This window comes from Oncorhynchus nerka, linkage group LG14 (assembly GCF_034236695.1).
Source record: "Oncorhynchus nerka isolate Pitt River linkage group LG14, Oner_Uvic_2.0, whole genome shotgun sequence".
Lineage (NCBI taxonomy): Eukaryota > Metazoa > Chordata > Actinopteri > Salmoniformes > Salmonidae > Oncorhynchus > Oncorhynchus nerka.
Window position 1 is genome coordinate 60671459 of NC_088409.1, and position 25668 is coordinate 60697126.

At 49.0% G+C, this 25668-nt stretch overlaps 2 protein-coding genes across 7 annotated transcripts in view; one reads left to right on the forward strand and one right to left on the reverse strand.

Moving 5' to 3' along the window:
* The window catches only part of rap1gap2a (RAP1 GTPase activating protein 2a), a 140943-nt gene extending 118617 nt beyond the window's left edge, over nt 1–22326 (forward strand). For all 6 annotated transcript variants that reach the window (XM_029680620.2, XM_065000229.1, XM_029680618.2 and 3 more), the window contains 10 exons: nt 178–249; nt 4047–4133; nt 4345–4485; nt 6010–6156; nt 6496–6608; nt 6795–6893; nt 13132–13249; nt 14126–14234; nt 17470–17540; nt 19672–22326. In XM_029680620.2, coding sequence (XP_029536480.1) covers nt 178–249; nt 4047–4133; nt 4345–4485; nt 6010–6156; nt 6496–6608; nt 6795–6893; nt 13132–13249; nt 14126–14234; nt 17470–17540; nt 19672–19680 — 966 coding nt within the window. In that variant the 3' untranslated portion in view covers nt 19681–22326. The remainder of the gene's footprint in view (nt 1–177; nt 250–4046; nt 4134–4344; nt 4486–6009; nt 6157–6495; nt 6609–6794; nt 6894–13131; nt 13250–14125; nt 14235–17469; nt 17541–19671) is intronic.
* A 54-nt stretch (nt 22327–22380) lies between these two features.
* On the reverse strand, nt 22381–25181 carry LOC115141601 (uncharacterized). The gene is made up of 5 exons (XM_029680626.2): nt 24815–25181; nt 24102–24440; nt 23717–23902; nt 23471–23499; nt 22381–23372 (listed from the first exon to the last, which is right to left on the reverse strand). Exons 1-5 carry the CDS (start codon nt 24876–24878, stop codon nt 23268–23270), a joined length of 723 nt encoding a protein of 240 aa, XP_029536486.1. The 5' UTR covers nt 24879–25181; the 3' UTR covers nt 22381–23267.
* Nucleotides 25182–25668: the final 487 nt, after the last annotated feature.

The window sequence follows — 25668 nt, forward strand, 5'->3', positions numbered from 1 at the left end:
CGTGGTAACGACGTGGTAACGATGCTTCGAGGGTGACTGTTGTCGATGTGTGCAGAGGTTCCCTGGTTCAAGCCCAGATTAGGGACAATGAAAGGAACGGAAGCAATACTGTTAGAATGACATAAGCCAGACTCTCCACACAGTAAATGGGTGGCATGAATTGCTTTGTGTCGACAGGTGTCTGTTACAGCGAGGGAGGATGTACCTCCGTTTGGACCACCTCTCCCCAATCCAGCGGTCTTCAAGAAGGTAAGTAAGAGAGAGAGAGAGAATTTCAGAAAAAGATACAGAAAGAAAGAGATGGAAGGAGAGGGATAAAAGACACAGGGAGAGCGAGTTCAAGTTTCCCACTGTTATGTACAGTGAATGTTTGATAAACTTGCCATTATACAATTTATTCATAAAGTATTCATACTGCTTGCTTTACAGCCTGAATTAGAAATTGATACAATTATGTTTTTTTGCACAATCCAATACCCCATGACAAAGTGAAAACATGTTTAAACTCATTTTGGCAAATGTATTGAAAATGAATTACGGAAATATATTATTTACATAAGCATTCACACCCCTGAGTCAATACAAGTTAGAATCACCTTTGACAGCGATTACAGCTGTGAGTCTTTCTGGACAAGTCTCTAAGGGCTTTGCACACCTGGATTGTACAGTATTTGCATATTTGCAATTTTCAAGTCATGCCATTAGATTTCCACGCCTATTTAAGTCAAAACTGTAACTAGGCCACTCAGGAACATTCAATGTCGTCTTGGTAAGCAACTCCAGTGTATAATTTGCCTTGTGTTTTAGGTTAGTGTCCTGCTAAAAGGTGAATTTGTTTCCCAGTGTCTGTTGAAAGCAGACTGAACCAGTTTTTCCTCTAGGAATTTGCCTGTGCTTCACTCTATTCCAATGTATTATTATTTTATCCTCCCTAGTCCTTGCTGATGACAATCATACCCATAACATGATGCAGCCACCACCGTGTGAAAATATGAAGAGTGTTACTCGATGATGTGTTGTGTTGGATTTGCCTCAAACATGACGCTTTGTATGCAGGACAAGAAGTTAATTGCTTTGCCACATTTGTTGTAGTATTACTTTACTGCCTTATTGCAAACAAAATGTAAGGGTTTTCCTGTGGTGAAGTAGAGGCGGACCAAAATGCAGCTTGGTGGTTATTCATGTTCTTTAATGAAGGAACTATACATGAAATAACTAACAAAACAATAAATGTGCGAAAACCAAAAACAGTCCTATCTGGTGCAAACACAGAGACAGGAACAATCACCCACAAACACACAGTGAAACCCAGGCTACCTAAGTATGATTCTCAATCAGAGACAACTAATGACACCTGCCTCTGATTGAGAACCATACTAGGCCGAAACATAGAAATACCCAAAACCTAGAAAAACAAACATAGACTGCCCACCCAACTCACGCCCTGACCATACTAAATAAATACAAAAGAAAGGAAATAAAGGTCAGAAAGTGACACAGGATCAATGTTTTGGAATATTTTTATTCTGTACAGGCTTCCTTCTTTTCACTCTTTCATTTAGGTTAGTATTGTGGAGTAACTACAATGTTTTTGATCCATCCTCAATTTTCTCCTATCACAGCCATTAAACTCTGTAACTGTTTTAAAGTCACCATTGGCCTCGTGGTGAAATCCTTAAGTGGTTTCCATCCTCTCCGGCAACTGAGTTGGGAAGGACACTTGTATCTTTGTAGTGACTGGATGTATTAATACACCATTCAAAGTGTCATTAATAACTTCACCATCCTCAAAGGGATATTCAATGTCTGCTTTTTTTACCCATCTACCAATGTACCCATCTTTGCGAGGAATTGATAAACCTCCCTGGTCTTTGTTGTTTGAATCTGTGTTAGAAATTCACTGCTCTACTGAGGGACCTTACAGATAACTGTATGTGTGGGGTACAGAGATTTGGTAGTCATTCGAAAATCATATTAAACACTATTATTGGACACAGAGTGAGTCCTTGCAACTTATTATGTGACTTGTACATTTTTTAAAACGCAAGCATGAAAAGCTGAATGCCTTTTCTGCTCGCTTCGAGGCAAGCAACACTGAAGCATGCATATGAGAGCACCAGCTGTTCCGGACGACTGTGTGATCATGCTCTCCGTAGCCGATGTGAGCAAGACCTTTAAACAGGTCAACATTCCCAAGGTCGCAGGGCCAGATGGATTACCAGGACGTGTACTCGGAGCATGCGCAGATCTACATGTTTCAAGCAGAACACCATAGTCCTTGTGCCCAAGAAAGCGAAGGTAACCTACCTAAATGACTACCGCTCCATAGCACTGATGTTGGTAGCCATGAAGTGCTTTGAACGGCTGGTCATGGCTCACATCAACACCATCATGCTGGAAACTCTAGACCCACTCCAATTAGCATATCGCCTCAACAGATCCACAGATAACGCAATCTCAATCGCACTCCACACTGCCCTTTCCCACCTGGTCAAAAGGAACACCTATGTGAGAATGCTGTTCATTGACTACAGCTCAGCATTCAACACCATAGTGCCCACAAAGCTCATCACGAAGCTAAGGACCCTGGGACTAAACACCTCCCTCTTCAACTGGATCCTGGACTTCCTGACTGGTCGCCCCCAGGTGGTAAGGGTAGGCAACAACACTTCTGCCACACTGATCGTCAACATGTGGGCCCCACAGGGGTGCATGCTTGGTCCTCTCCTGTACTCCCTGACGACACAACAGTGGTCGGCCTGATCACCGACAACGATGAGACAGCCTAGAGGGAGGAGGTCAGAGACCTGGCTGTGTGGTGCCAGGACAATAACCTCTCCCTCAAGGTGAGCAAGAGAAAGGAGCTAATCGAGGACTACAGGAAAAGGAGGGCGGAACACGTCTCCATTCACATCAACGGGGCTATAGTGGAGCGGGTCAAGAGTTTCAAGTTCCTTGGTGTCCACATCACCAACAAGCTATCATGGTTGAAACACACCAAGACCATCGTGAAGAGGGCATGACAACATCCCCAGATCCTCAAAAAGTTCTACAGCTGCGCCATCGAGAGCATCCTGACTGGTTGCATCCCTGTCTGGAAGTCGCTCTGGATAAGAGCGTCTGCTAAATGACTTAAATGTAAATGTAAATGGTATGGCAACTGCTCGCCATCCAGACGTAAGGCGCTACAGAGGGTAGTGCGAACAGCTCAGTACATCACTGGGGCCAAGCTTCCTGGACCTATATACTAGGCGCTGTCAGAGGAAAGACCAACAAATTGTCAAAGACTCCTATCACCCACATCATAGACTGTTCTCTCTGCTACCGGTACCGGAGTCCCAAGTCTAGGTCCAACAGGCTCCTTTACAGCTTCTACCCCCAAGGCGTTTGACTGCTGAACAAGCCCCCATGACTATCTACATTGACCCCCCCCCCCCCCCCGTTGTTTATAAACTGCTGCTACTCGCTGTTTATTATCTATGCATAGTCACTTTACCCCTACCTTCATGTACACCTACATGTACAGATGACCTCGACTGACCGGTACCCCTGTATATTGTGTTACTTTTTATTGAATATTTTACTTTAGTTTATTTAGTAAATATTTTCTTAACTCTATTTCTTGAATTGCATTGTTGGTTAAGGGCTTGTAAGTAAGCATTTCATTGTACACCTGTTGTATTCGGTGCATGTGACAAATAACATTTGATTTGATTTGTTAAGCAACTTATTTAGGCTTTCCATAACAAAGAGATTGAATACTTATTAACTCAAGACATTTCAGCTTTTCATTTTGAAATTAAATATAAAAACATAATTTCACTATCAGGGATTTTGTGTACAGGCCAGTGACACAAAATCTAAATGGAATCCATTTTAAATTCAGGCTGTAACACAACAAAATGTGGAAAAAGGAAAGGGGTGTGAACACTTTCTGAGGGGACTGTATCAGTCCTTTCCGTCCCATCGACTCCAGACGACCAGATGATGATGAGTATGGTGCTGATGAAAGTCACCTCTCCCCTCCCGCTCTCGTCTCTCCCCAGGGTCCTGAGTTCCGCGACTTCCTCCTGACAAAGCTGATCAATGCAGAGAACGCCTGCTACAAGTCTGACAAGTTTGCCAAGCTAGAGGTGAGAGGTGCAGATGACTCGACACCCTTGATGTGCTGTTCAATCTCTTTCATCTATCGCAATCCCCTCTACTACTGCTTCTTAAATGATACATTGTGGTGTTGTTTTTTTTGCATGTGTGTGTGTGTGTTTGCTTCTGTGCATCTGTATACATCTGTGTGTGTCTCTATGGATCTGTGTGTGCATGTGTCTGTGCGTGTGTGTGTTGTAGGGGCGGACGCGAGCTGCACTGCTGGATAACCTTCACGATGAGCTCCACAGACAGACCCAAGTTACTCTGGGACAAGGCCAGGCTGGGGAGGAGGACAAGCTGGAGAATGGGGGCCATGGGGGACTGCTGGAGTCCTTCAAGGTGACTCTTTTACACCATTATTTTTACCTCATCATCCGTCGCCATGTCTGAACCTCTCTCTTTCTCTTTCTCTCTCTCGCTCTCTCCTTCTCTCTCTTCTCTCTCTACCTCCTCTCTCTCTCTTGCTCTCTCTCTCCCTCTCTATCTCTCTTTCGCCCTTTCTCTCTCTCGCTCTCTCCTTCTCTTTTCTATCTCTACCTCCTATCGCTCTCTCTCTCCCTTTCTCTCTCTCTGTCTCGCTCTGCTGTTCTTTCTCTCTCTCGCTCTCTCTCTCTCCATCTTTCCCTCCCTCCAACCACGCTGCTGTTGATTGAGATGAAGGGGTATTAATCATCGTACCCCCTTACCCGTCTCTCCATCTCTCTCTCCCTCCCCTACCATCCCTCTCTGACCATATGGTGTCTCACTGTCTGTTCACAGGCAGTGTGGAGGTGTGTGTTGCATGCCACTCATTCAACCACTGGGGGTGCTGTGCTCATCACTACAACAGCAGTCACTGTTTATTACCTGTCATCGCAGATACTGTGTTATACTAATTGAGATTCAGAACAAAGCATATCCCATGTTGAAAGCTTCTCCAAACATTGAAACACTCAATAAACCCTGTTCAGGTGGTTTTGTTTGTTGTGTTTTATGCCATTCTAGACTAACGTTGAAACACACCGTCCCTGTCTCCCTTAGTCTGACCTACTGGTGATGACACGTTATCATAATGCAGGCAAAGGGGCAGGCAAAAGGCAGGTCAAGGGCAGGCAGAGGTCAGTAATCCAGATAGGTGGGGCAAAGGTACAGGACGGCAGGCAGGCTCAGGGTCAGGGCAGGCAGAAAGGTCAAAGCTGGGATAAACTAGAAAACAGGAAGTTAGGCAAGACAGGAGCAAGGGGAAAACCGCTGGTGGGTTCTACGACCAAAACAAACTGGCAACAGACAAACAGAGAACACAGGTATAAATACACAGGGGATGATGGGGAAGATGGGGGACATCTGGAGGGGGGTGGAGACAAGCACAAAGACAGGTGAAACAGATCAGGCCGTGACATGTAGTTCCACGAGTAAAACACTACTGAAAACACTACCTAGATCAGAACTTAGTTCAACTACCACCAAGCTACTGCAAAATGTAGTCAAACTACTAGTTGAACTACATATACTGTAGTTCATTACTCCCCAACACTGATAATACTACAGTCATATCTCTCACTATCCATGCACTGCACTCCTTATTCCTCTGTGTAGGAGAAGTGCACTCTGGAAAAGAATGGGGTGAACTGATCTGGCAACTGGAGGGCTGCTGGGTTCACATCCTAAAGACGTTCCCTCTATTGTCGGGCCCTTAAGCAAGGCACCTTTACCACACAACATGCTCTGCATCCAGGGGCCCTGTGCTTGTCTCAGCTGTACAACTGTACTCATTTCCCTTCTCTTCCTCTGTCCTCTTTTCTCTCTCACTCCGTCACCGCTCCCTTCTAACCCACTCCCTCCTCTGTCCCCGTCTCTGTCCCCGTCTCTGTCCCCGTCCCCTAGCGTGCCATGCGCGTCCGGAGTCACTCCATGGAGACCATGGTGGGGTCCCACCGTCACCGGAGTCCAGGGGTGGGAGGGGGGGTCCCGGCCAGCTTGAGTGGAGGGGGGCTGCCACAGAGCACCGAGTGCACAAAGAGTACCTTCACGGTGAGCAGGGGGAGTGGGTAGAGGGGGAGGAGCGCTAGAGGTTATAAAGTCATATTTACACACAAATGAAACTGGACATGCACATACTCTTGGTAAATTGCACATTTAGCAAAAATGTCCTCTAATGAGTCATGATATCAACATGTACTTTTACAAACAGTCACATCCATGTAATCACCTCATATTATCAGTGTGCCGATGTAATTTCAACTGTTTTATATGTGAAGGGTATTGGTCGATCACAATGTAGCCAAAATCTGCCTTAATGACGCTCTATCAGCCTCCTAATGCTGTATATTGCCTGCTTGTTAATGCTATTGACTGGGTGTCTCTCTCCAGCCACCAGTGCTGTCAGCCAAGTCTCCCCTGAAGAGTCCAGTAAAGCGTCGTTCAGGCCTCTTCCCCCGCCTCCACTCAAGCACAGAGAGCCCCTCGGACAGACACACGCGCAGGTCAGTAGGCTTTCCTTAGCCTGGTCCCAGGTCTGTTTGTGCTGTTTTGTTAATGTCCACAGGAGTTGGCAAAACATCACAAATAGATCTGGGACCAGGCTGTGCATTCAGGTCATAATACTGAAGCTTTAGTTTTGTCAATGTCTATTTGTTCTATCTGCTAACTTGGTCCGTATGTTGTTGCAGTGACCAAAAGACCCCAGACATCTGCCCGCTCGGACAGGAAGGGAGGTCAGAGACGTGGTCCAACCCCAGCTCGCCAGAGATCTGCCCCAACAAGGAGAGGTGAGATGAACCACAAACAAAACACTGAACATGAACACACAAGGTGTGCATGACGTGTGCATGTGCTCTGTAAACCTCTCCTCCTGTCCCCTCCTCTCCCGTCCCCTCTCCTCTCCTCCCGTCCTCTCTCCTCTCCTCCCGTCCTCTCTCCTCTCCTCTCCTTCCCTCTCGTCCCGTCCCCTCTCCTCTCCTTCCCTCTCGTCTCCTCTCCTCCCGTCCTCTCTCCTCTCCTCCCGTCCTCTCTCCTCCCGTCCTCTCTCCTCTCCTTCCCTCTCGTCTCCTCTCCTGCTGTCACCTCTCCTCTCCTCTCGTCCTCTCTCCTCTCCTCTCGTCCTCTCTCCTCTCCTACCGTCCTCTCTCCTCTCCTCCCGTCCTCTCTCCTCTCCTCCTGTCCTCTCTCCTCTCCTCCCGTCCTCTCTCCTCTCCTCCCGTCCCCTCTCCACTCCTCCTGTCCTCTCTCCTCTCCTCCCGTCCCCTCTCCTGGTCCTCATCTCTCCTCTCCTTCCCTCTCGTCCCCGTCCCCTCTCCTATCCTTTCCTCTCGTCTCCTCTCCTCCCGTCCTCTCTCCTCTCCTTCTCTCTCGTCTCCTCTCCTTCCCTCTCGTCCTCTCTCCTCTCCTCCCGTCCTCTCTCTCTCTCCTCTCGTCCTCTCTCCTCTCCTCCCGTCCTCTCTCCTCCCGTCCTCTCTCCTCTCCTCCCCTCCTCTCTCCTCTCCTCCCGTCCTCTCTCCTCTCCTACCGTCCTCTCTCCTCTCCTCCCGTCCTCTCTCCTCTCCTCCTGTCCTCTCTCCTCTCCTCCCGTCCTCTCTCCTCTCCTCCCGTCCCCTCTCCACTCCTCCTGTCCTCTCTCCTCTCCTCCCGTCCCCTCTCCTGGTCCTCATCTCTCCTCTCCTTCCCTCTCGTCCCGTCCCCTCTCCTATCCTTTCCTCTCGTCTCCTCTCCTCCCGTCCTCTCTCCTCTCCTTCTCTCTCGTCTCCTCTCCTTCCCTCTCGTCCTCTCTCCTCTCCTCCCGTCCTCTCTCCTCTCCTCTCGTCCTCTCTCCTCTCCTCCCGTCCTCTCTCCTCCCGTCCTCTCTCCTCTCCTCCCCTCCTCTCTCCTCTCCTCCCGTCCTCTCTCCTCTCCTCCCGTCCTCTCTCCTCTCCTCCCGTCCTCTCTCCTCTCCTCATGTCCTCTCTCCTCTCCTCCTGTCCTCTCTCCTCTCCTCCCGTCCTCTCTCCTCTCCTCCCGTCCCCTCTCCTGTCCTCCCGTCCCTCTCCCTCTCCCTCCCCCCCGTCCCCTCTCCTCTCCTCCTGTCCTCTCTCCTCTCCTCCCGTCCTCTCTCCTCTCCTCCCGTCCTCTCTCCTATCCTCCCGTCCTCTCTCCTCTCCTTCCGTCCTCTCTCCTCTCCTTCCCTCTCGTCCCGCCCCCTATCCTCTCCTTCCCTCTCGTCTCCTCTCCTCCCGTCCTCTCTCCTCTCCTCCCGTCCTCTCTCCTCTCCACCGTCCTCTCTCCTCTCCTCCTGTCCCCTCTCCTCTCCCTTCCCTCTCGTCTCCTCTCCTCCCATCCTCACTCCTCTCCTCCTGTCCTCTCTCCTCTCCTCCCGTCCCCTCTCCTCTCCTCTCCTCCTGTCCTCTCTCTTCTCCTCCCGTCCTCTCTCCTCTCCTCCCGTCCTCTCTTCTCTCCTCCCGTCCCCTCTCCTCTCCTTCCCTCTCGTCTCCTCTCCTCCCATCCTCTCTCCTCTCCTCCTGTCCTCTCTCCTCTCCTCCCGTCCCCTCTCCTCTCCTCTCCTCCCGTCCTCTCTCCTCCCGTCCTCTCTCCTCTCCTCCCGTCCTCTCTCCTCTCCTCCCGTCCCCTCTCCTGGTCCTCATCTCTCCTCTCCTTCCCTCTCGTCCCGTCCCCTCTCCTCTCCTTTCCTCTCGTCTCCTCTCCTCCCGTCCTCTCTCCTCTCCTCCCGTCCTCTCTCCTCCCGTCCTCTCTCCTCTCCTTCCCTCTCGTCTCCTCTCCTGCTGTCCCCTCTCCTCTCCTCTCGTCCTCTCTCCTCTCCTCTCGTCCCTCTCTCCTCTCCTACCGTCCTCTCTCCTCTCCTCCCGTCCTCTCTCCTCTCCTCCTGTCCTCTCTCCTCTCCTCCCGTCCTCTCTCCTCTCCTCCCGTCCCCTCTCCACTCCTCCTGTCCTCTCTCCTCTCCTCCGTCCCCTCTCCTGGTCCTCATCTCTCCTCTCCTTCCCTCTCGTCCCGTCCCCTCTCCTCTCTCCTTTCCTCTCGTCTCTCTCCTCCCCGTCCTCTCTCCTCTCCTTCCTCTCGTCTCCTCTCCTTCCTTCCCTCTCGTCCTCTCTCCTCTCCTCCCCGTCCTCTCTCCTCTCCTCTCGTCCTCTCTCCTCTCCTCCCGTCCTCTCTCTCCTCCCGTCCTCTCTCCTCTCCTCCCCTCCCTCCTCTCCTCCCGTCTCCCTCCCTCCCCGTCCTCTCTCCTCTCTCCTCCCGTCCTCTCTCCCTCCCTCCCCTCTCCTCCTGTCCTCTCTCCTCTCCTCATGTCCTCTCTCTCCTCTCCTCCTGTCCTCTCTCTCTCCTCCTCCCGTCCCCTCTCCTCTCCTCCTCCTCCTCCTCTCCCCCGTCCTCTCTCTCCTCTCCTCCTGTCCTCTCCTCCTCCCGTCCTCCCCTACTCCCGTCCCTCTCCTCTCCTCCCGTCCTCTCTCTCTCTCTCCTCCCGTCCCCTCTCTCCTCTCCCTCCCTGTCCCTCTCCTCTCCTCCTCTCCCTCCCCCTCTCTCCTCTCCTCCCGTCCCCTCTCCTGGTCCTCATCTCTCCTCTCCTTCCCTCTCGTCCCGTCCCCTCTCCTCTCCTTTCCTCTCGTCTCCTCCTCTCCCTCCCTCCTCTCTCCTCTCTTCCCGTCCTCTCTCCTCTCCTTCCCTCTCTCTCCTCTCCTCCCCCCGCCTCTCTCCTCTCCTCCCGTCCCTCTCTCCTCTCGTCCTCTCTCTCTCTCCTCCCGTCCTCTCTCCTCTCCTCCCGTCCTCTCTCTCCTTTCCTCCCCGTCCTCTCTCCTCTCCTCCCGTCCCTCTCCTCTCCTCCCATCCTCTCCCTCTCCTCCCGTCCTCTCTCCTCTCCTCCTGTCCTCTCTCCTCTCCCTCTCCTCCCGTCCTCTCTCTCCTCTCGTCTCGTCCTCTCTCCTCTCCTCCTGTCCTCTCTCTCTCCTCCCGTCCCTCTCCTGGTCCTCGTCTCTCCTCTCCTCCCGTCCCCTCTCCTGGTCCTCGTCTCTCCTCTCCTCCCGTCCTCTCTCCTCTCCTCTCGTCCTCTCTCCTCTCCTCCCGCCCCGTTCCCTCTCCTGGTCCTCGTCTCTCCTCTCGTCTCCTCTCCTCCCGTCCTCTCTCCTCTCCTCCTGTCCTCTCTCCTCTCCTCCCGTCCCCTCTCTTGGTCCTCGTCTCTCCTCTCCTCCCGTCCTCTCCTCTCGTCCTCTCTCCTCTCCTCCCGTCCCCTCTCCTGGTCCTCATCTCTCCTCTCCTTCCCTCTCGTCCCGTCCTCTCTCCTCTCCTTTCCTCTCGTCTCCTCTCCTCCCGTCCTCTCTCCTTCTCTTCCCGTCCTCTCTCCTCTCCTTCCCTCTCGTCCCCTCTCCTCCCGTCCTCTCTCCTCTCCTCCCGTCCTCTCTCCTCTCGTCCTCTCTCCTCTCCTCCCATCCTCTCTCCTCCCGTCCTCTCTCCTCTCCTCCTGTCCTCTCTCCTCTCCTCCCGTCCTCTCTCCTTTCCTCCCGTCCTCTCTCCTCTCCTCCCGTCCTCTCTCCTCTCCTCCCATCCTCTCTCCTCTCCTCCCGTCCTCTCTCCTCTCCTCCCGTCCTCTCTCCTCTCGTCCCGTCCCCTCTCCTCTCCTTTCCTCTCGTCTCCTCTCCTCCCGTCCTCTCTCCTTCTCTTCCCGTCCTCTCTCCTCTCCTTCCCTCTCGTCCCTCTCCTCCCGTCCCTCTCCTCTCGTCTTCTCTCCTCTCCTCCCATCTCTCTCCTCCCGTCCTCTCTCCTCTCCTCCTGTCCTCTCTCTCTCTCCTCCCGTCCTCTCCTCCCTCCCCCTCCCCTCTCTCCCGTCCTCTCCTCTCCTCCCATCCTCTCTCCTCCTCCATCCCTCTCTCCTCTCCTCCCGTCCCTCTCCTCTCCTCCCCCGTCCTCTCTCCTCTCCTCTCCTCCCGTCCTCTCTCCTCTCGTCTCGTCCTCTCTCCTCTCCTCCTGTCCTCTCTCCTCTCCTCCCGTCCCTCTCTTGGTCCTCGTCTCTCCCTCTCCTCCCGTCCTCTCTCTCCTCCTCCTGTCCTCTCTCCTCTCCTCCTCGTCCCCTCTCCTGGTCCTCGTCTCTCCTCTCCTCCCGTCCTCTCTCCTCTCCTCTCGTCCTCTCCCTCTTCCCGCCCCGTCCCTCTCCTGGTCCTCGTCTCTCCTCTCGTCTCCTCTCCTCCCGTCCTCTCTCCTCTCCTCCTGTCCTCTCTCCTCTCCTCCCGTCCCCTCTCTTGGTCCTCGTCTCCCTCTCCTCCCCGTCCTCTCTCCTCTCCTCTCCTCTCCCTCTCTCCTCTCCTCCCGTCCCCTCTCCTGGTTCTCGTCTCCTCTCGTCTCCTCTCCTCCCCCGTCCTCTCTCCTCTCCTCCCGTCCTCTCTCCTCTCCTCCCGTCTCTCTCCTCTCCTCCTGTCCTCTCTCCTCTCCTCCCGTCCTCTCTCCTCTCCTCCCGTCCTCTCTCCTCTCCTCCTGTCCTCTCTCCTCTCCTCCTCTCCCCGTCCTCTCTCCTCTCGTCTCGTCCTCTCTCCTCTCCTCCTGTCCTCTCTCCTCTCCTCCCATCCCCTCTCCTGGTCCTCGTCTCTCCCTCTCCTCCCGTCCTCTCTCCTCTCCTCTCGTCCTCTCTCCTCTCCTCCCGCCCCGTTCCCTCTCCTGGTCCTCGTCTCTCCTCTCGTCTCCTCTCCTCCCGTCCTCTCTCCTCTCCTCCTGTCCTCTCTCCTCTCCTCCCGTCCCCTCTCTTGGTCCTCGTCTCTCCTCTCCTCCCGTCCTCTCCTCCCGTCCTCTCTCCTCTCCTCCCCCGTCCCCTCTCCTGGTCCTCGTCTCTCCTCTCCTCCCGTCCTCTCTCCTCTCCTCTCGTCCTCTCTCTCTCCTCCCGCCCCGTTCCCTCTCCTGGTCCTCGTCTCTCCTCTCGTCTCCTCTCTCCCGTCCTCTCTCCTCTCCTCCTGTCCTCTCTCCTCTCCTCCCGTCCCTCTCTTGGTCCTCGTCTCTCCTCTCCTCCCGTCCTCTCCTCCCGTCCTCTCTCCTCTCATCCCGTCCCCTCTCCTCTCCTTTCCTCTCGTCTCCTCTCCTCCCGTCCTCTCTCCTCTCCTCCCGTCCTCTCTCCTCTCCTTCCCTCTCGTCTCCTCTCCTCCCGTCCTCTCTCCTCTCCTCCCGTCCTCTCTCCTCTCGTCCTCTCTCCTCTCCTCCCGTCCTCTCTCCTCCCGTCCTCTCTCCTCTCCTCCCCGTCCTCTCTCCTCTCCTCCCGTCCTCTCTCCTTTCCTCCCGTCCTCTCTCCTCTCCTCCCGTCCTCTCTCCTCTCCTCCCATCCTCTCTCCTCTCCTCCCGTCCTCTCTCCTCTCCTCCTGTCCCCTCTCCTCCCGTCCTCTCTCCTCTCCTCCTGTCCTCTCTCCTCTCCTCCCGTCCTCTCTCCTCTCCTCCCGTCCTCTCTCCTCTCCTCCTGTCCTCTCTCCTCTCCTCTCCTCTCCTCCCGTCCTCTCTCCTCTCGTCTCGTCCTCTCTCCTCTCCTCCTGTCCTCTCTCCTCTCCTCCCGTCCCCTCTCTTGGTTCTCGTCTCTCCTCTCCTCCCGTCCTCTCTCCTCTCCTCCTGTCCTCTCTCCTCTCCTCCCGTCCCCTCTCCTGGTCCTCGTCTCTCCTCTCCTCCCGTCCTCTCTCCTCTCCTCTCGTCCTCTCTCCTCTCCTCCCGCCCCGTCCCCTCTCCTGGTCCTCGTCTCTCCTCTCGTCTCCTCTCCTCCTGTCCTCTCTCCTCTCCTCCTGTCCTCTCTCCTCTCCTCCCGTCCCCTCTCTTGGTCCTCGTCTCTCCTCTCCTCCCGTCCTCTCTCCTCTCCTCTCCTCTCGTCCTCTCTCCTCTCCTCCCGTCCCCTCTCCTGGTTCTCGTCTCTCCTCTCGTCTCCTCTCCTCCCGTCCTCTCTCCTCTCCTCCCGTCCTCTCTCCTCTCCTCCCGTCCTCTCTCCTCTCCTCCCGTCCCCTCTCCTGGTCCTCGTCTCTCCTCTCTTCTCCGCTCCTCTAATGCTGTTCCTCTACCTCCTGTCACCAGGCCGTTCCTCAAGCTGAAGGACTGCAGCAGCAGACCCAACATCTCCCGCTCCTCCTCCAGCACCAGCAGCTTCAGCAGCACCACCGGGGAGGGAGAGGCCCTGGAGGAGCTTGACACTGTGAGGGCCTGCAGCCATTGGGGAGACAAGGGGGCTGGGGAGGCCCTGGAGCCATTATGCTGGTGGCGTATGTAGGATGGACAGAGGGTTAGGGAGTAGGGAGGCAGGGGGAACAATGAGGCAGTGGGCTGGGAGACAGGGGGGCAGGGTGGGCTTGGGTGGGCCATAGCATTTGGATCAGGACTGCCAGGGTGCTTCTGGAACATAATTGGGCAGATCACAGGCCTGTGGTGCTCAGTAGTTGTGGGACACAAAATGATGAATTGTATAAGGACCATGTTTGTTTCATCGTTAACTGCATGAAGGCATCATCAAATGACACTGTTGGAATGATTTGAGATAATTTGGCAGTACTGAGAGAATAAATTGAGATGATGCAATGACAGCTGGTGATTAAGTCAGTTATGGTTTCTGTCACTCTCTTTGGATCGTATTGCGTTGGATGTCAATCACGAACACTTGGCGAAGGATGAGAATGATTGTATCATACACACATTAACATACACAGATCAGTGTTTACACACAAAGAAAACTGTTGTTCAACAGTTAACAGCTCAGTTTACAGTTTTGCTGTTGAACAGAACTCAGTTAACCAAAGGCTGGAATTTGTGTGCCCCTCTGGAGCAGTTTGGGGGTTAAGTTCCTTGCTCAAGAGCACAACGGCAGCACAGTGCTGAAAACCAACCATTTGTAGTAATTCCAGTTGATGCCTATTGGCCTTGAGTTAGTAGCCCTAGTATGTAGTGTGTAGTCTGTAGTGTGTGGTGACAGTAGAATGATACAGACGCCCTGACAGGTCTTCCTAAACTTCCTCCTCCTCTTCTCCCTCTTCATCCTTCCCTCTTCCTCTTCTCCCTCCTCATCTTCCTCTCCCAGGGAATCCACCCGTCCATAGCCTCCTCGTCTGTGTTCAGCCCCTACCCTTCCCTCAGCGTGGAGAGCCAAGGCTCTGCCACCCCCCTCATCATGTGTCGCAGTCCCACAGGTAAACACCCACCACTGATACACTACACAACACCTAGGTGTGACCGACTGGGATCCAAACCTGGGTCTCCCGCACACCATAAGACCATGTTAGCCCTTTGAGCTGAAGTCTAGGCATTCTGCAAGTCATCGGGGTTACTCAACACTCGAGCATCTCTGTTATATAAATCAAATAAAATCAAATCAAATTTTATTTGTCACATACACATGGTTAGCAGATGTTAATGCGAGTGTAGCGAAATGCTTGTGCTTCTAGTTCCGACAATGCAGTGATAACCAACAAGTAATCTAACTAACAATTCCAAAACTACTGTCTTGTACACAGTGTAAGGGGATAAGGAATATGTACATAAGGATATATGAATGAGTGATGGTACAGAGCAGCATACAGTAGATGGTATCGAGTACAGTATATACATATGAGATGAGTATGTAGACAAAGTAAACAAAGTGGCATAGTTAAAGTGGCTAGTGACATAAGAATGCAGTCGATGATCTAGAGTACAGTATATACATATGCATATGAGATGAATAATGTAGGGTAAGTAACATTATATAAGGTAGCATTGTTTAAAGTGGCTAGTGATATATTTACATTATTATTATTATTAAAGTGGCTGGAGTTGGGTCAGTGTCAATGACAGTGTGTTGGCAGCAGCCACTCAATGTTAGTGGTGGCTGTTTAACAGTCTGATGGCCTTGAGATAGAAGCTGTTTTTCAGTCTCTCGGTCCCAGCTTTGATGCACCTGTACTGACCTCGCCTTCTGGATGATAGCGGGGTGAACAGGCAGTGGTTCGGGTGGTTGATGTCCTTGATGATCTTTATGGCCTTCCTGTAACATCGGGTGGTGTAGGTGTCCTGGAGGGCAGGTAGTTTGCCCCCGGTGATGCGTTGTGCAGACCTCACTACCCTCTGGAGAGCCTTACGGTTGAGGGCGGAGCAGTTGCCGTACCAGGCGGTGATACAGCCCGCCAGGATGCTCTCGATTGTGCATCTGTAGAAGTTTGTGAGTGCTTTTGGTGACAAGCCGAATTTCTTCAGCCTCCTGAGGTTGAAGAGGCGCTGCTGCGCCTTCTTCACGACGCTGTCAGTGTGAGTGGACCAATTCAGTTTGTCTGTGATGTGTATGCCGAGGAACTTAAAACTTGCTACCCTCTCCACTACTGATCCATCGATGTGGATAGGGGTGTTCCCTCTGCTGTTTCCTGAAGTCCACAATCATCTCCTTAGTTTTGTTGACGTTGAGTGTGAGGTTATTTTCCTGACACCACACTCCGAGGGCCCTCACCTCCTCCCTGTAGGCCGTCTCGTCGTTGTTGGTAATCAAGCCTACCACTGTTGTGTCGTCCGCAAACTTGATAATTGAGTTGGAGGCGTGCATGGCCACGCAGTCGTGGGTGAACAGGGAGTACAGGAGAGGGCTCAGAACGCACCTTGTGGGGCCCCGTGTTGAGGATCAGCGGGGAGGAGATGTTGTTGCCTACCCTCACCACCTGGGGCGGCCCGTCAGGAAGTCCAGTACCCAGTTGCACAGGGCGGGTCGAGACCCAGGGTCTCGAGCTTGATGACGAGCTTGGAGGGTACTATGGTATTGAATGCCGAGCTGTAGTCGATGAACAGCATTCTCACATAGGTATTCCTCTTGTCCAGGTGGGTTAGGGCAGTGTGCAGTGTGGTTGAGATTGCATCGTCTGTGGACCTATTTGGGCGGTAAGCAAATTGGAGTGGGTCTAGGGTGTCAGGTAGGGTGGAGGTGATATGGTCCTTGACTAGTCTCTCAAAGCACTTCATGATGACGGAAGTGAGTGCTACGGGGCGGTAGTCGTTTAGCTCAGTTACCTTAGCTTTCTTGGGAACAGGAACAATGGTGGCCCTCTTGAAGCATGTGGGAACAGGGGATGCCGTCTGGGCCTGCAGCCTTGCGAGGGTTAACACGTTTAAATGTCTTACTCACCTCGGCTGCAGTGAAGGAGAGACCGCATGTTTTCGTTGCAGGCCGTGTCAGTGGCACTGTATTGTCCTCAAAGCGGGCAAAAAAGTTATTTAGTCTGCCTGGGAGCAAGACATCCTGGTCCGTGACTGGGCTGGGTTTCTTCTTGTAGTCCGTGATTGACTGTAGACCCTGCCACATGCCTCTTGTGTCTGAGCCATTGAATTGAGATTCCACTTTGTCTCTGTACTGACGCTTAGCTTGTTTAATAGCCTTGCGGAGGGAATAGCTGCATTGTTTATATTCGAACATGTTACCAGACACCTTGCCCTGATTAAAAGCAGTGGTTCGCGCTTTCAGTTTCACGCGAATGCTGCCATCAATCCACGGTTTCTGGTTTGGGAATGTTTTTATCGTTGCTATGGGAACGACATCTTCGACGCACGTTCTAATGAACTCGCACACCGAATCAGCGTATTCGTCAATATTTCCATCTGACGCAATACGAAACATGTCCCAGTCCACGTGATGGAAGCAGTCTTGGAGTGTGGAGTCAGCTTGGTCTGACCAGCGTTGGACAGACCTCAGCGTGGGAGCCTCTTGTTTTAGTTTCTGCCTGTAGGCAGGGATCAGCAAAATGGAGTCGTGGTCAGCTTTTCCGAAAGGGGGGCGGGGCAGGGCCTTATATGCGTCGCGGAAGTTAGAGTAACAATGATCCAAGGTTTTACCACCCCTGGTTGCGCAATCGATATGCTGGTAAAATTTAGGGAGTCTTGTTTTCAGATTAGCTTTGTTAAAATCCCCAGCTACAATGAATGCAGCCTCCGGATAAATGGTTTCCAGTTTGCAAAGAGTTAAATAAAGTTCGTTCAGAGCCATCGATGTGTCTGCTTGGGGGGGGATATATACGGCTGTGATTATAATCGAGGAGAATTCTCTTGGAAGATAATGCGGTCTACATTTGATTGTGAGGAATTCTAAATCAGGTGAACAGAAGGATTTGAGTTCCTGTATGTTTCCTTCATCACACCATGTCTCGTTAGTCATGAGGCATACGCCCCCGCCACTCTTCTTACCAGAAGAGACCTTATATAGGTCTCTGTGTCCTCTGTATGCATCTCTTACACTGTAGATTCCAATGGTGGGTTTGTTGACGTTCTATACTTGAACTAATCAGGAAGCACACGTGTTACTTACTTTATTGTCGGCGAGTATGTTTTCTCATCCTCAATGTGTGATTGACACTCAATCATAGAGTGTGTATTCCTCTGTTTAACGGAGGCTTTCTCTAATTCTCCCTCCAGATGTGAAGAGTAAGATGTCTCCCAGGTCAAACTTGAAGTTCCGCTTTGACAAGATGAGTCACGCCACAACTGTAAGTGATGTCTCACTGTACTGTACCATACTATACTGTACTATACTGAACTGTACTATACAGTCGTGGCCAAATGTTTTGAGAATGACACATATTCATTTCCACAAAGTTTGCTGCTTCAGTGTCTTTATATATTTTTGTCAGATGTTACTATGGAATACTGAAGTATAATTACAAGCATTTCATAAGTGTCAAAGGCTTTTGTTGACAATTACATGAAGTTGATGCAAAAGAAACAATATTTGCAGTGTTGACCCTTCTTTTTCAAGACCTCTGCAATCCGCCCTGGTATGCTGTCAATTAAATTCTGGGCCACATCCTGACTGATGGCAGCCCATTCTTGCATAATCAATGCTTGGAGTTTGTCAGAATTTGTGGGTTTTTGTTTGTCCATCCACCTCTTGAGGATTGACCACAAGTTCTCAATGGGATTTTCCGATGTTTTGTTCCCCGAGCCACTTAGTTACCACTTAGTTATCACTTTTGCCGTGTGGCAAGGTGCTCCATCAAGATGGAAAAGGCATTGTTCATCACCAAACTGTTCCTGGATGGTTGGGAGAAGTTGTTCTCGGAGGATATGTTGGTACCATTCTTTATTCATGGCTGTGTTTCTTAGGCAAAATTGTGAGTGAGCCCACTCCCTTGGCTGAGAAGCAACCCCACATATTAATGGTCTCAGGATGCTTTACTGTTGGCATGACACAGGACCGAAGCTTTCGGAAAGGGGATTCATCAGAGAAAATGACTTTACCCCAATCCTCAGCAGTCCAATCCCTGTACCTTTTGCAGAATATCAGTCTGTCCCTGATGTTTTTCCTGGAGAGAAGTGGCTTCTTTTCTGCCCTTCTTGACACCAGGCCATCCTCCAAAAGTCTTTGCCTCGCTGTGCGTGCAGATGCACTCACACCTGCCTGCTGCCATTCCTGAGCAATCTCTGTACTGGTGGTGCCCCAATCCCGCAGCTGAATCAACTTTAGGAGACGGTCCTGCCGCTTGCTAGACTTTCTTTGGTGCCCTGAAGCCTTCTTCACAACAATTGAACCCCTCTCCTTGAAGTTATTGATGATCTGATAAATGGTTGATTTAGGTGCAATCTTACTGGCAGCAATATTCTTGCCTGTGAAGCCCTTTTTGTGCAAAGCAATGATGACGGCACGTGTTTCCTTGCAGATAATCATGTTTGACAGAGGAAGAACAATGTTTCCAAGCACCACCCTCCTTTGGAAGCTTCCAGTCTGTTATTCAAACTCAATAAGCATGATAGAGTGACCTCCAGCCTTGTCCTCGTCAACACTCACACCTGTGTTAACGAGAGAATCACTGACATCAGTGATGTCAGCTGGTCCTTTTTGTGGCAGGGCTGAAATGCAGTGGAAATGTTTTTGGGGGATTCAGTTCATTTGCATGGCAAAGAGGGACTTTGCAATTAATTGCATTTCATCTGATCACTCTTCATAACATTCTGGAGTATATGCAAATTGCCATCTTACAAACTGAGGCAGCAGACTTTGTGAAAATGTATATTTGTGTCATTCTCAAAACATTTGGCCAAGACTGTACTATACTGTATTATATTATACTATACAGCACTGTACTATATACTATACTTCACTGTACTGTACTCTATTCTACTCTACCCTAGTCTACTGTGCTGCATGTGTGATAAACACACTGCTCAGTGAATGCAGTCTTGAAGTGACCCACTGCTCTCCTTCAGACATTGGGATATGATAGGTGGATATAGCATCAGGGACAGTAGCTTGGTCCTGTATCACAGTCCCTTCACTGCTGGGTCTGCTCTGAGCTGGGTCCTGTATCACAGTCCTATCACTGCTGGGTCTGCTCTGAGCTGGGTCCTGTATCACAGTCCCTTCTCTGCTGGGTCTGCTCTGAGCTGGGTCCTGTATCACAGTCCCATCACTGCTGGGTCTGCTCTGAGCTGGGTCCTGTATCACAGTCCCTTCACTGCTGGGTCTGCTCTGCATCCCTCATCTCTTGTCTGTAGTACACTATCTAGCTAGAGATCCTGCTTTAACCTATCAGCCTGATCCCTCATTAGAATAGAGATGATGATGCTGATGATGATGATGTTGTTGTTGTAATGGGACATTTATGTTATTTTCTATTGCAGTCCGAATAGACATCTGGATTTTCCAAAAAAGGGACAACACTGTTGGAGCAAAGAACATCCCCAACATCACCAACGCATTCACATTGGAATCACAAAATGTACTGAACTTCATGACTAAAGGGAATTAAGTGGATTAGCTAGTGCATAAGAGCACACACGCAGACAGATACTGAGCTGGAAAGGAGGGAGAATCCTGTGAGTCCTCTCAGTATCTCTCTCTCTCTCTCTCTCTCTCTCTCTCTCGATGTGTCTGGTACAGAAATAGCTCACAGTGAGAGGCTAGGCGCCATGTGTTGCTGAAATTCTCATCTGTAACATTAACCTCATACAACAACTAGACAAGGCAAGGTTTAAAGGTCCAATGCAGGCATTTTATCTCAATATAATATCATTTCTGGGTAACAATAAAGTACCTTACTGAGATTGTTTTCAAATGGTCAAAAAGAAACAGAAATAGCTCCTTAGCAAAGGATCATTTCTCAAGCAAGAATTTTGCTAGGACTATCTGGGAGTGGGGAGGGGAAACTGAAACTTATTGGCATAGAGGTTGGGAACTCTCTTTCTTATTGGTCTATTAACCAATGTACTGCGTGGTGATGTCACCAATGGAAGGCCAAAACTCCATCCCACCAGGACAGGCAGAAACTTCAGGGCTTTTCAAACAGCTCTTACACTAAAATGGCATTATCACCATTTTCACAATTTCACAGTATTATTCCAACCTCATAGTGTGGAAATATATATAGAACACAGTAAAAGCTAGTGTTTGATTGCACTGGGCCTTTAACCTCACAACATTCATCGTCATTGATTTACGAAACTGTGGTTATGGGTCACTTTTTCGCTGCACTCATCTCTCAGATTACAGCGATTGTTCATTGTGGTCCTCTTCTGCTACGATCTCCATATATGGGTCCAGGAGGGTGTAAGTTGTGGTACTGGCCTTCAGAAACGGATGTTGTTTCACCATGGGAAATGTCTCTCTTGTCTTTGCCCCAGTTTGTCTGTCTGGGGACAGTTAGTTTATTGCCTTACAAGGAGTTCTTCCGGCAGTAGTTTCGCTTCATTTTGAGTCACCTGTTGTAATGCTGGTCGTCTCCCCCTCTGGCCTCACACACAGTACAGTCAATGCAGGTCAATAGAACGGATCAATCCACAATAGAGAAAGATACAGTATTTAGATACTGCATAGATTCTAGGGTTGGGGTCCGTTCCATTTCAATTCAACTATTTATTTTTGAATCTTATAGGAATTACATTGAGGACAATAAGGAATTGGAATTGTTGTTTACTTCCTGTTTCCGACATGGAATTGATAGATACGGCATTTATCTATATGGCTCAATCCTCATCAAACAGTATTGAAGTGATCGGGTTTGTCTTAAGCTGCCGAAGGAAGGGACTTGACCCTCATAAATCAAGTGCTCCATTTGTGGAGATTTGCTCACACGAAAAGAAAAATGCCATTGCGCTCTGTCACAAGCTTAATTTAGCCAAAGTCGCGCCTTACAATCTATCTGAAACCCTTTCACTTTCCATGTGCTTCTCACTGTGTGAGAGGTTGAGCAGAGAGTTTAGATAAGGTTTTATTTTGGTTTACGTTTAGCTGTGGGTGTCTGATGAATCCAGACCTGGGTTCAAATACTATTCGAAATCTTTCAAATACTTTGAATGTGTGCTCTAGCCTGCCTGGTTTGCCGTTTTGGGACTATTGTATGTGTCCATTAAGCCAGACAAGGCTTAATCAAGCACAAAGGACGTATTTGAAAAGGTTTAATGTAGCATTTGAACCGAGGTCTGCTTCTCACATGTCCTTATATAAACAGCCAGTTGTATTTCACCCAATGAATCAATGTTAATTGAAAACATGTCTGCTTCTAAAAGGGTGCATGTCTGAGAAACTCACAGTCTGCTCCATGGAAATCGTTTTCAGTAGTTAAAGTCAATTCACAGTGTTTTTTTTCCCTCACTAACATTTCTCCAAAAAGAAATAATTGGCAATATAATATTTTAAAGGGATCTTGTTTTGGAACTGTGATTGAATGCCTTGTGATTTTGATGGTTCATTTTTCAGTCTTAAGTAGAAGCAAACAGCAAAAAACATTTGATCTCACAAACCCCAAAACAATGTTAGTGCATTGTAGTTCCAAACTATATGATGGCTTTACCTTGTTGCAAGCTACATGATTACAAACCAATCACGTGTGAATGTCTTCACCCAGGAACACATTGGTCTCCATTGATGTGACCAAATCAGTCAGCTATATTTGAGTTTGGGAGAATATCCATGCACTATAGTTGTATAGAGGTTCATTCTTATCGCTGGAGTATTTGTGACTGGAGTTCTGTTATGTGGTACACAAAAACTCAGAAAGTTGAGCAGGCCAGAAAGTTATATAGGAACTAGTCTTTTAGTTTGTAGAGGGCATCCACAAGTGCCCCTCAGCCTACTCTTTGTTAATAAGGCCATAATTTATTGATTTTATATTTTGCTATTGATGTTATGTAAAAATTTAATTGCAGATTAAATTAATGAAAGAGGTCAAATGAAAGGAAATGTTCATTTAAAAAAGCCTAAACATGAATATGTATATTTCGTTATGTAATGTGCCATTAAGAATTTATTGTAAAATAAAATGTGGTATTTTGTGTCAATTTGTGTTGTGTTGCTTAATTCAGTGACCTCACAGGAAGGAACAGAGGCATATCTGATTGTTTTTGTCTGTTTATTATAAAAGGGAGAGAGCATGCTTTAGACATGGGTTCAAATACTATTTGAAATTCTCTTAAATAATGTATATGTGCTTGATTGAGTTTGCCTGGCATAATGGACCAATAGAATAGTCCAAAAATGGCAAAGCTCGCCCCTCAGGTCCCCCAGGCAGACTAGAGCAAACACTCAAAGTATTTGAAATAGTTCAAATAGTGTCTGAACCCAGGTCTGCTTTACATGGAACATTGTTTTGAGGGGGCTACATTTAATAGAATTTGCTCAACTTTTCTTAGCAGTGGCAACATTTTGGTATGGAACATCAGTTCTAGTCTGTTGATTCAAACACACGGCAGAGAAAGTAATTCCCACAAATAATAATGACAGTGTTAACAAATAAAAGACAGTTGCATAAAACACAAATTAGAACACTGAACACAGATTACATTTAGAGATGATTTTCACATAGCACCACGATCTAGCTGAGCGCGAGGATGGAAGTTACTGCATGGCACACACAAAATCAGAAAGCATCTGAAGTCATTCATTCCAGATCTCTGAAATGTGACCACTCGATCAACACAAGTCTGTTACATGCGGAGGTGAATATTGACATGAATTCAGGGGATAGCCTCGGCCAGGACTCGAACCTCGGTCCAGCGACTATCAACTCAACGCATTAGCCTTTACGACAAGAGATCCGAACCATTTGATGAGGTCACTGCCTACTGGGCACAGATGTCAATGCAACGTTTATTCCACGTTGGTTCAACGTACTTTCGTGGAAACAACGTTGATTCAACTAATGTGTGCCCAGTGGATAGGAGTTGGGTTGAGGTCTCTACAATATAAAAGTCTGACTGTCCATCCCACACTAAACAGTGAGTCAGGAGAAGCGGGGAGAGGAGTAGACTGTGAGCTGTGCGGCTTTTCGTTGAGGATTAGGATTCTGCTGTTCAAGGCAGTCCTTTGAAAGAGCTGCATAGACCAACTGCAAGAAAAACAGACACTCAGGTTAGCCCGAGAAAGCATTCTAGAAAAAGGTTAAGGAAAAGGGCATTCAGAAACAATTATTCAAATAATACTCACCTCTATCTTTGGTTTAGGCTTGGGTGTGGCTGCAAAGAAAATATCAGGGTCAGAATTAGATTTAATACATTCCTAATTGGGCACTTCACAAATTAGCATTAGACTGGCCTTTAAATAAGCTGTAGACACGATCAACTGTACAAATTGATCGCATGTTCATGTACAAGGCTGTAGTAGAAATGTGCATGTCAACACACTGCAGCAAGATGTTATGAAATTGTAACGATAAAGAAAGAGATGTCTTACGGGGCTTGTCCTTGCGTGCACTTTGGGAGCGTGGTGGGGGCTTGGGCGGTGGTATTGGTGGGGGCTGAGATGGGACCTTTGACCTTATATGGTAAGCCAGACCCAAAACCAGGGTGATTACCAAACAGATACTTACATACACCGCCACCCTGGAATAGACCTTCCTCACGGATGTGGGTGGTATGGCTGCAGAGAAAAGGTACAGCACATCAATGAAGTCAGATCACATGCATACCAGTCTACCTGTCATCTGGGAATGTCGAGTGGTCATTTTCTGTGATTGATTCTCATTTTGGGGGAAAATCTTACAGAGCAATACATACTGTATATTCACTGTATGAAACATTAACAAACAGTTCATGTAGACTAGAAGGACCATATGTACCTGCAGTGATGTTCACATATGTCATATGTCCAACACTGGTGGATCCCTCAACCCAGGTGATCTGGCATTGGTACATTCCATGATCTGATTGGTTGACATTGAGGATGTCCATGAGCAGACGGGTACTATTGGTTGTCAATGTGACTTTGGAGAGATGATGCCTTGGAGTGAGACTAAAGAGAAGGAACTGTCCCTCTGTTGACAGCCCCCATCCCCCTGTCCAGCCATCATCTCCACAATGCTGAACAACACAGGATAAGGAAAGAGTGCCCCCCTTTGGTACGTCAACAGAACCTCTCTTTGCCAAGACAGAAGTCACACATTCCTCTGAATCATAACCTGATGGACCAAAATTTGACAAAAGTGAACACATAAATATAATGTAAATATAATATAAAACATTTCACGAGACAACAGAGGAGCAGCATCTACATCCATTCATATCCCAATGGCAATCTACATTTATAGTACGTGTATAGCAATGCATAGTTAATTGAGAGAAGATATCTCTCATGATACCTCTTTTGTAGGGAAGCAGATGATACATACATTTAGATAAGATTGTTTGTTTACTTGTCCTTCCTTTTCTGATCTCGAGTGACATCCTAGATAGCTCTTCCAGTCCTTTGTTGGTCATCCTACATATATGGTTATAAAACTCAAGGTTCTGACCACAACTGTCAGGAATCCTAAACAAGAGTAGTTGGACTTACCCGGGAGAAAACATAGACAGGTCCATGAGAGAAACAGACAGTTGTACATTTCTTTCTTCCCCATAGAATAGTAGGACGGGTTCCATAGAGCAGCACCAACACAATGTCCTGGTGCCTCAGGAAGCTGGACCCAACATTATTAGCGCAAAAACTACTGTGTTTTTACTAGGCGTATACAAATGGTTCTTCTTAGTTTCTCAATTGTTCTTTCACTTTCCCATGACATTTTTCTCCCCTCAATGGGAGTGTACCCTCCACAATTGTGAAATGGTTTCCAGTAGCTGCCTCTCAGTCGAGTTGGAAGTAAGGGAAGGAAGTACACGAGCTCTCTCTCTCTCTCTCTCTCTCTCTCTCTCTCTCTCTATCTCTCTATCTCTCTCTCTCTCTTTCTCTCTCTCCCTCTCTCTCTCTCTCTCTCTCTCTTTCTCTCTCTCCCCCTCTCTCTCTCTCTCTCTCTCCAACTCCAACTGAAAAATCACATCCTTCCCCGAACTCTGTGGGCTGGGCACAATCATTAACTCCTTAGATAGAATATAATAGTTAACATCCATGGAAACCAAGAAAAAAGTGTGTTGAATGTGTATGTTTTTGATTGTGTCTGTACATTGAATCTAATTTAATCCTCTTTCAAATAAAGATTGTGTAATGACATGGCCCAAGTTGTATAGTAAATCTTCTTGTTGCTTCTATCCACCAATTCAGGCCAACTGCAAGGTAGTTCAAAATGTAAAATGAAAGCAACAAAATGTGTTATTACCTAATAATAAGAATGGTATACATACATTGCACAATTATTGTCACATTTCATCTGAATAACTTGGTACAGAGCTTCAACTATGCTGACTCTGATATAA